The sequence below is a fragment of the Labrus bergylta genome, chromosome 2 (genome assembly GCF_963930695.1).
Source record: "Labrus bergylta chromosome 2, fLabBer1.1, whole genome shotgun sequence".
Taxonomy (NCBI): domain Eukaryota; kingdom Metazoa; phylum Chordata; class Actinopteri; order Labriformes; family Labridae; genus Labrus; species Labrus bergylta.
In genome coordinates this window covers 5759975-5769645 of record NC_089196.1, presented here as the reverse complement: position 1 = coordinate 5769645, position 9671 = coordinate 5759975, and the positions used below count along the sequence as shown (strand labels likewise).

Below are 9671 nucleotides of genomic sequence, written 5' to 3'. Positions count from 1 at the left end.
AATATTTTCCCCAGGTATCTGAAGATTACAGCAAACTTGTTATTCACAGACAGATTTCCATCTAGTCACTAGTGTTTGTAAAGTTGATGTTTCCGATGGAGAACAAATACTGATATTAAAATTATGACTTTTTTGTATTACAGTCTGTTGGTCTTAGATTTTATAATTCTAAAAGTGTCATTGCTGCTTCTCGAGTCGTTGCTCATGACTAAATAACCTAGCTAAAGTTACTATTCAGTTTGTGTGTGTGCGTGTGTGCGCGTGTGTGTGTGTGTGTGTGTGTGTGTGTGTGTGTGTGTGTGTGTGTGTGTGTGTCTGCAGGTGAAGCGTGTGATGAACGGAGTGCTTCACTCTCTGCGAGGAGAGTTTGACGTCAGCGAGTCTTACAGCGGTCAGGCGGTGCTCGGGGTGATTGTCACTACCATTAAGGTAAGTTCACTTTGTAGTGAAAAGCTGAAGAAGATGTCTGTCTGTAGCTGTGTCATCTTTAACATGGACTGAAGTCATGTGACTTTACAAACAATGTTCATGGTTGGATGAAGTAACATGTAATGAAGATAATAAAACTAAACTCAGTTGGGACACTAGTCTGTTGCTTTCCACTGGATTCACTCAGGTGTGTCGGCCTGAACACCACTTCAGGCCTTATTCCAGAATATGAATAACAAGAGGGCAGATTTGGTTGAATGGCTGTTTACTTCTTCCTCATAGTGAAACAAAATACAGGCAACTCTGTGGCCATTCAATATGACAGAGTATTAGGTCTTGTTGTGGTTTTTCTATGAGAAAAAGAATAGCAGAATATATACTTAAGGAACACATCTGAATGCTTCATCTTACCTCTATAATAACATACAAAACACTATACAGTAATGTAATAGGTTATAATATGTAAATAAATAAAGGTAAGCTACATGTCTCTTTAACCTAAAGTATTAAGCACAGAAAGGCTACCGTAGGCTTAACAGTCATACAATCATTTCTCTATAAAAATACTACGATGCTTTTATTGTGAAGCACGGACATCAAACTTTCCTCCTCGTGCAGAGAGCAACACAGTTAGCAAGCATGTCGGGCCGTGACGTCGGCTAACTAGCATATCCAGAATACGCCGAACATCTAAGCTCTAAACTCTGGCTCCGCAGGAGTTAACAACTTTGCCTCAACATTAAAGAACACACAATGTCACATATAAGACTTCAGGTAAGTACTCACTCTTTTCATTCACGCACAACCAACTTCTGAAGTGATTACTCTGCACACTGATGGCTCATCTGTCATCGACTGATGCACACTGCTCATTACTACATGATGTAATTCGCTAAAATGACCAGCAGGTGACACCTCTTCCCTATTGAGCACAATATCATCACATTAAACTGAACAGGAATCAAACACTATTGTAACATAAAGCAAAAACCTTAACATGTAACTTTGGGGCCTTTTCTACATAACATTTCTTGTATCTAAAACAAATACAGTGAACTCCTGGAGTATTGGGACACTGACATCCTTTTGTTTTTTTTTGTTTCTGTACTCCACCATGATGGACTTGAATTAAAACAACCAGTTTGTGTTAAAGGATCAGACAGTCAACTTTAAATTGACGGTATTAAAGATTTAATGGTTATACTTTGCGTTAAGCAATTTCAACTTCCATGGACGGGACAATAACACAGCTGTAGTGGCTTGATCTTGCGTATCAAAAGTTTGCCACTGAGGGGCTGATAGCCTACCGTACTTAATTGACGCGCTGTTTCCGTGTTTCGTGGCAATAACTCAATCAACTCCGTGCTGTCACACTCAAAACGGGTTTATCTGAATCGTTCATTTACATATTCTGGTTGTCTACATACACTTATTCCACTATAACATGAATGTAAAACAAAGCCAGGATAAATGTTCCATTCACGATACATTTCAACAGCGGTCAAAAACTGTGTGCCTCTCACGGTGGGCTGCTCACCTGTCCGTGATTAACTCTTCCTCTACTTGTAACCTTCCCAACACCAAAGTGAATGTGCCCACTACTGTCACCACAAGGAACTACCACAGAGCACACATACATACTGAACACACAAATGGCTCTAACAACAGCTAAGAGACAGCTATGTGATGTCTGTGAGCCACAGGGAGAACGTGAAACCACATGGATGAAAGTGAAGCAGCCAACATGGCCGACAAAAAGCAGCAGATTCAGAGCAGAGAGACGTTCTCCATCCAATCACATTGTAATGTCCTCCAGTATAAGAGCTGAGCCTCAGGTAGCTTTGCAGCCTTACCTGTGTGCAGTCAGGACATTTCAGAGCCCGGACATTTCACTTTTTAATGGAGTGAAGAAAATGAATCACTTCCTCTACATTTACCCGTCTCTTTTTTCTAAACAAGTATCTGTACTTCTGCTTGATAAAGATCGTGTGTGTACTCTGCTGCCACGTTTTGGTTCTTCCGTTATTAAAAGTGGTTCACATGTTGTGTTCAACACTCTTGCTTTCTCATTTTTTTTAAACTGAAAATGTAATACAGTTGTACAGAACCAAAATCACAACACAGGTTAAAGTTTGTCACTGTCCAAGTATTCATAGAGCCGACTATGACTAGTTAGTGTAAACGCATGAAGCATTTGTTACCTACTTTAAGTTTTCTTGGCTTTTTCAATTGAATCAACAAATGTATTTTTTGTGCAGAATGTAACCCTGCAGCTGCTCAGTGGAACAGACAGACCGTCACAGAAACCGATTAAGAGTGAAGAGGAAGCAGAGAAGGAGGAAGAAAGTGAAGATGTGAGACAAAGAGAGGAGACGTGTCAGCAGCACGTCCATGTGAATGGAGAGAGAGAAGAGAAGGAGGAGGAAGACGAGCATGAGGATGATTCTAACAGAGTGGGCGAGACTGTGAAGGATCAGGAAGTATCAACAGAGAAGCAGGCAGAGGCAGCAAGTGAGTCAAAGACACAGGCAGAGACTTTAGAGAAAACTGATCCCAACCCAGCTTCAGCCGCTGAACCCAAACAACCAGAGACACCAGCAGCTGAGGCTGCAGCAGAGTCTACAGTACAAGAGGAGCAGGTGGAGCTCTCTTTTCCAGAAACCTCTACAGAGGAAAAAGACACCAACAGGTCTGCAGAGTCACAAGACGAACCTGAAGAGAGACCTCCACCTGCAGACCGACAGGAAAGTGTGTCAGAAGTAAAAGCTGCAGCGAGCAGCGAGATGAAGCAGGAGTGTGTGGAGGACAGAGAGCACGAAGGAGAAATAGAAGCTGACTCTCAGAAAGCTTTTTCACCCCCGGTTAACCCCCCTCCACCCCCGAACGCCCTTCAAAAGAGCTCAGGAGAAGACGTGAGGTGAGTCCTGCAGCTGTCAGTAAAACCTCCAAAATGTTCAAGCCCCCAGCCTCCAGTGATTCCAGTGAATCACCGGTGTGATGGAGGTGATGCAGACTAACACACTGCAGGGAGGTAACCTTTCAACTACAGGAGATTTATTTATAGATTATTAAAGGGGAAGCATCTGGTCTAAAGAAGACTATATCTGTAAAAGAATAAGAAAGTAAAAAGGAAATATTCCAGTGTATATATTTAAAAAAGATACAAAAAGGAGGAAACATGATAACATAGGGAAAGTATTTTCATTTATTTTTCAACTTTATTTGTCCAATTCTTTCTATTTTAAATGATATTAGGGCTGTCAAATTATAAATAAATAAAAAATCTGGATCAATTGCTGAACATCAGTTGTTAATTGCAATCGATCACATTTTTTATCACACGTTAAAAATTCAATTATTTTGCATTTCAAATCTGTTTTTAAGTCCATATGCACGATGTAAAGCAGTTCTTACCAGTGTCTTGATTTTGCAATTAAATATTTGTAAATAAATGTACTTTATGACCTTGACTTTTAGATTTATTTTGTAAATAAATGCTGCACTGCTACAGCAGTGTGGTGTGACATCATGACTTCTTCTACAAAGTCTAACACTGTTATAAGAAGTGTGCATGTAAATGGACTTGAGCTTGTTTAGTACTACTCTTCTTTTACACTGCAGGCCACACCTACATTTGAATGTATTTGTTTAATAGGGACGATGCAGTTTAACATATTTTCAATACAGAGCATGTAACTGATGTGCTGCACACAGAGTTTATACTATTGCTTATTTACAACTCTTGTCCCTAGTTGGGCCTTCAGGTAAATAAAAATGTAAAATGTACAACATTCAATCGAATAAAACCACATCACACTATTATGAGGAAACATTAAAATACATATACAACAATATGACAATAGAAAATCCTAAAAAACAATTAAACTGACAGATTTAAGATATTCTATCCACACACTGATGGCAGAGGCTGCTCTGTGAAGTGTCCATCAGATTTAAATAATCCATTCATCCACATTTACATGCCGTGAACAAAGCAGCAAAGCAACTTGGGGTTAAGAGTCTTGCCTAAGGAGGACACTGCGGACATGTGGCTGCAGGAGCTGGAGATCGAACCTCCAACCTTCTGGTTGAGAGATGACCGACTCTACCAACTGAGTCACAGCCAACCCAAGTACGAAATGAGTCACTGAAGTCCTCCTGTATCATCCCCGGTTAATGGGACAGCATTTGCACTTTTCAGGATGTCCAGTTTAGTTGCTTTCTCTGTGTCAGCACTGTGAAGCAGTCATAGAGTCAAATAAACCAGCACAGTGGTGTCGTTATTTTTTTTTACTGCGGGAGCAGGATGATGCTTCAGTGACTTAAAGATGGTTCCCCTAAAGGGACAAAATAGAACATCATTGATGGAATTACAAAGAAATGACCACGTTCATTTTGGACTTTAATTGCGTCTCTTGTAGTGTGTAGATTCAGCCACCAGGGGGCTCTCAATTAATCCAACAATAACAAAAGATAACGTTGATGCTGGCGGGGAATTATGGGAGTTCTCTCTCCTAGTGTCTGTCATGGCGGCCGCCTCAACAAGACACGTCCCGTTACAACCATAAACTTACATTGTAATACAATTCTACATATTTAAATCTATAAAATGAAATATATTCATATCTTCAAACACGTAAATAGAGATATACTGTACATGTGAGCGGGGGAGAGTCTGACAACATGTGCCAGTATTACTAACATGTTTATTTCATGTAATGTGACCACAGATGTAACATATTTGTGCCGCCGTCTCTAAAAATGAATGCATGATTCCCTTCAAACTAACCACCTCTATGAACTGCTGTTTCCTGCTGCTTTCTGCCTCTTCTTCCTCTTCTCCCCTGCCCCCTGTCCCGCCCACCCCTCTGCCCCCGACTCTTTTATTTCTGCTATTCTCTCAGTCTGACTGGGGGAATGGGTGAGGAAAATGGAGAGGAGCCATTTTTCCAGAACACAAATCCTGCCAAACCCCCCGCAGCTCCCAGTGAGGAGGAAGAGGAGGATGAGATGGTGAGAACGGATCTGTAGGGTGAAAGCTCTGAGGTTTAGTCCAGCACTCTGCATCCCTTCCCCTTGTGTTTTGTTTCAGTGTTGAGTCTGTCTTTTTGCTAAATATTCAGTAAAAAATAATGTATCAGCTAAATCTCTAAATAAAAGTTAAAAGGACACATTCATGTTATTTCTCTGCTGTCCCTCCAGAGTCTGAAGGGCCGCCCACCCCCCGCCCCTCTGTTTGGTGATGATGAGGAGGAGGATGATGATCTAGACTGGCTGAACTGAGCTGTAGCCAGGATAAAATCAAAGTCTGCGTCTTCATTTCCAGCATATATAAAAAGGCGCATGGTTCCTTCTGCAGCTGTGTCTGCCCTGTGGGAGCAGTGAAGATGACAGGGGCGGCCTCTGCGGCTGGATCTGATTGGACGGAGCGGATCTGAGCGCCCTCCTCTTCGTCTAAGAGTCGTCCTGCTGACTGACAGCTGCTGTCTGTTGAGAACAAAGCTGCTGCTCCAGACTCTGATTGTGGTTCAAATCCCAAGCCTGTAATTCACAGAAGAATCAAAACCACTTCATTTCATTTGTCATGTGTTGATGATGCAGTTTAATTCATGTTTCTACATGGCACTGTAGCAGATTAGTTTGTCCAATCAGCAGTAATCCTGTCGTCTGTTTTCTTTTTTTTAGACTGTAAACCATGAAATGGTTTTGATTATTAGCTCGCTGCTTTAGAAATAGAACTTTTAATAAAGTCTTTGCTAACCTGAAATTCATTCCAGAAAAATAAAGGAGGTGAAAATGTGTCCTCTATCTCTGTGAGTGGTTGAATCTGTTTGTCTGAAGTGAGTGATCATTCAGTTTTATATCAGATGTTTTTAGAAACAAAGAAGCTTCTCAAGCATTAAATGTCTTTACATTGAATTTGAATGTTTTGTCTGTTTTTAAGTGTCAAAGTGCATTTGTTTTATCTCCCAATGTAAACATTAGTAAATAACATTTTGTTAATGTTTAGTTTTTAAATGTCAAAACAACAGAGCCATTCAAGAGACTTTTACTTTGATCATTAACAATGAAAAGCATTCAAACTTCACCTGTAAGAAGCAGGAAATAAAGCAGGTGTTCAGTTTTATTTCATCATTTTTAAGTTTATTTTTTCTTACTGGTCTAAATGGGCCTCCACACAAACAAACTGCCTCTCATACTAGTTTCACATTTTCTCCATCAGCTTTGTTTGACATCCTGCAATGAAGACAAGAAGAAAACACTTTGTTCCTGTTTGTTTATTTAGGATGTAAAACACCAGCTTGTTCAAACATCAGATCAATAAACTCTGTTAAATCAATCCATCCATTAACTTTTGATTTAAGACTGCTTGATCAGAATCTCAGCTATGAAAAAGAAAATAATAACAATCTCATTGATTTCATACTTCAGAGTACATTTTTAATCAATTTAACTTTAAACAACAAAATTCATTCTGCAGAAAGAAATCATTCTATAAATTTAATTTGAGATGTTTCTGGTGAAAACAATATCTACATGAAAGAAAAGGCCTGGTGCTTTCTCTCTTAAGACCCTTTAATTAGAACAAAAACAATCAGTACTCATTGTAAACACATTTAAAGTGAAGAAAAGTTGAAATGTTCATGCAGAGAAAATGTCAGTTCAGCTGAACAAAAATCCTCATGAGCAGTAAAGCCTCTGTGACTAAACAGAAACAGCTAAAGAGAGTTATTTAAAGAGACTCAAACATTTACAGAACAAGTGAGAAGATGTCAAAGTACCGCCCATAAAGTTTGATTGACAGGTGAACAATGTAACCACAATCAGCTCTCAGCAACAAACATGAATAATGATCAAGTTGAAGGATTAAAGTTTAACCCACTGTTCCTTTAAATGACTTCTGTCTATTTCAGTTTACACAACTCAGCACTAGATCCAGAATGAATATAAAGTCCAGCATGTAGAGGCTGAGTGAATGTGGTCTGGACTCTGTGGAGGAGAGTCATGGTTTCAGAGATGCTGTAGAAGGACAGAATACCTGCTCTGTGATCCAGGTACACTCCTACTCTGGAGGACTGAGGACCTGAGACAGGAGTGCTGACAGTGTTGTACCAAAAGTTATAACTGTTGTTTTCACAATCTAACGCCCAAGATTTGTCATTGCCTCCAAATCCACATTCTTTCCAGCCTCCTGTTCTGCTGATATTCTTGTATGCGACTGCTACACGAACTCTTCCTCCTCTCTCCAGTTCCCAGTAACAACGACCAGTCAGACTCTCTGGACTCAGGACCTGACACCATTTAGTGAATCTGTCTGGGTGACGAGAATAAGACTGTTGTTGACCCGTGTTTGTTACTTTTCTGTTTCCATCAGATAATAACAGATATGTGTGTGCTGTGTTTGGATCCAGTGTGATGTCACATGAATATTGTAAGAAGTCAGCTCTGGTCATGTTCTCTGGTTGTGACAGTAAAACATCCACTTCAGTCACTCTCTGTGAGATGTTTGTCCATTTCTCTCTCAGGACGTCCTCTAGTTTATCTCTGACTTCTGACACAGCTGCTGTCACATCCTCAAAGTACCTCAGAGGACGGATATTGATGCTGGATGAGTGTGTAGTTTCACAGAGTGGTGACAGTGAGGGGTAGTCGTGTAGAAACTGGTTGTGGTCCTGTGTGTGTGAGAGCTTCTCCAGTTCAGCGTCTCTCCTCTTCAGCTCAGTGATCTCCTGCTCCAGCTTCTCCTGAAGCTCTCTGACTCGACTCACTTCAGTTTGCTGCTGAGATCTGACCTGCTGCTTCACATCAGAGCGTCTTTTCTCCATGAGACGAATCATCTCTGTGAAGATCTTCTCACTGCCCTCCACTGCTTTATCAGCGGAGCCATTGATATCCTCCACCTCCTGTTGAAGCAGCTTCACATCTTTCTCTCTGTCCTGGATTCTCTGCTGGATGTTTTGTCGACTCACCTCCAGCTCTCTCTGCTTCTCGGTCCTCTCTGCTGCAGCTGAGACTGTGTCGTGGCCTTTATGTTCATCCACAGAGCAGAGATAACAGATAGACTGCTGATCAGTACGACAGAACATCTTCATCACCTCATCATGACGAGAGCAGACGTTCTCCTGGAGCTTCTTGGAGGGCTCCACCAGCTTGTGTTTCTTCCATGAAGCCACTTCAAAATGAGGCTGCAGGTGTTTCTCACAGTAAGAAGCCAGACATTGTAGACAGGACTTACAGGCTTTCAGTTTTCTCTCGGTGCAGAAATCACAGGCCACATCTTCAGGTCCAGCATAGCAGTGATCAGCAGGAGCAGCTTGGTGTCCAGTCTTCTTCAGCTCCTCCACTAAAACTGCTAACATGGTGCTTTTCACCAGGACAGGCCTCACTGGGAAGGTCTGCCTACACTGAGGGCAGCTGTAGATTTTCTTCTCCTCCTCTTTATCCCAGTGGGTTTTAATACACTTCATACAGTAGCTGTGTCCACAGGGAACAGTCACCGGATCCTTCAGTAGATCCAGACAGATCGAACAAGAGAAGGTTTCCCGGTCCAGCTGAACTCCTTTCTGCGCCATTTCTCCTCTCAGTGACAACGACTGTCTGAGTTTCACTTCCTGAGAACTGAAACTATTTCACCACTGATCTACAAAACATGTGTTTGTGCTTCAGCTGGTGTTGCTCACACCCATCTGTAAACTGTAGATCTAAAGGGGAGGGAACCAGGAAATACTGGGTCAGAGTGGAGCTGGCTGTGTTTGAGAGCAGGCAGGAGAGGGAGGGGTTATCAAGCTCTTTGAACCAGAAAGAGGAGCAGCACTGTGAATCTTTAACTTTGTTTCCTCATTCCTCGTACATTTAATGGTCTTGTTTGCCTTCTTCTTATTGCAGGACATCAATGAAAAAAGTAGCTTGGCATGCGTTCTTGTTAAACTGTCAGTAGCAGTAGCCATACAGTCCATTTTTTATGATGAGAGGAAATGTTTTTAGACATTACTTTGGTTAGAGCATCAGAGTGGTGCATTTAAATATTTCAATGGTTTATTTCAAACCATCTACTATATATTTGAAGTGTAGAGTGTTAAACACAGATTAAATTAATGAAAACATTTTCCTCTTTCTCTGCAGAAAAAAACCTCTCCTCCTTAGACATGCCTGCTCATCTGGAAACAGGAAAACAAGACGATCAAGTCGTTACATGTTCATGAGGGATGATCGTGACTCAAACACAAATCTGTCATTACTGC

The 9671-nt window shown here is 41.1% G+C and overlaps 2 protein-coding genes across 2 annotated transcripts; one reads left to right on the top strand and one right to left on the bottom strand.

Annotated features, from left to right (window-relative positions):
- Window positions 1-269: 269 nt before the first annotated feature.
- Window positions 270-6230, top strand: LOC110003598 (FK506-binding protein 15-like). The gene is made up of 4 exons (XM_020659164.3): window positions 270-429; window positions 2688-3346; window positions 5334-5442; window positions 5632-6230. The coding sequence occupies exons 1-4, from the start codon at window positions 334-336 to the stop codon at window positions 5710-5712; spliced, it is 945 nt and encodes a 314-aa protein (XP_020514820.2). The 5' UTR covers window positions 270-333; the 3' UTR covers window positions 5713-6230.
- Window positions 6231-6691: 461 nt separating this feature from the next.
- On the bottom strand, window positions 6692-9107 carry LOC109992743 (tripartite motif-containing protein 16-like). Its single transcript, XM_020645481.3, has one exon. The coding sequence runs from the start codon at window positions 9000-9002 to the stop codon at window positions 7335-7337; it is 1668 nt and encodes a 555-aa protein (XP_020501137.2). The 5' UTR covers window positions 9003-9107; the 3' UTR covers window positions 6692-7334.
- Between the last annotated feature and the right edge of the window lie 564 nt (window positions 9108-9671).

What these genes read in the sequence shown, in the direction of transcription:
- LOC109992743 (XM_020645481.3), bottom strand. Translation starts at nt 9,002, where the DNA reads ATGGCGCAGAAAGGAGTTCAGCTGGACCGGGAAACCTTCTCTTGTTCG.
- LOC110003598 (XM_020659164.3), top strand. Translation starts at nt 334, where the DNA reads ATGAACGGAGTGCTTCACTCTCTGCGAGGAGAGTTTGACGTCAGCGAG. An exon ending in AGCTCAGGAGAAGACGTGAG is followed by an intron (nt 3,347 to 5,333) that starts GTGAGTCCTGCA and finishes CTATTCTCTCAG; the next exon opens with TCTGACTGGGGGAATGGGTG. An exon ending in AGGAAGAGGAGGATGAGATG is followed by an intron (nt 5,443 to 5,631) that starts GTGAGAACGGAT and finishes CTGTCCCTCCAG; the next exon opens with AGTCTGAAGGGCCGCCCACC.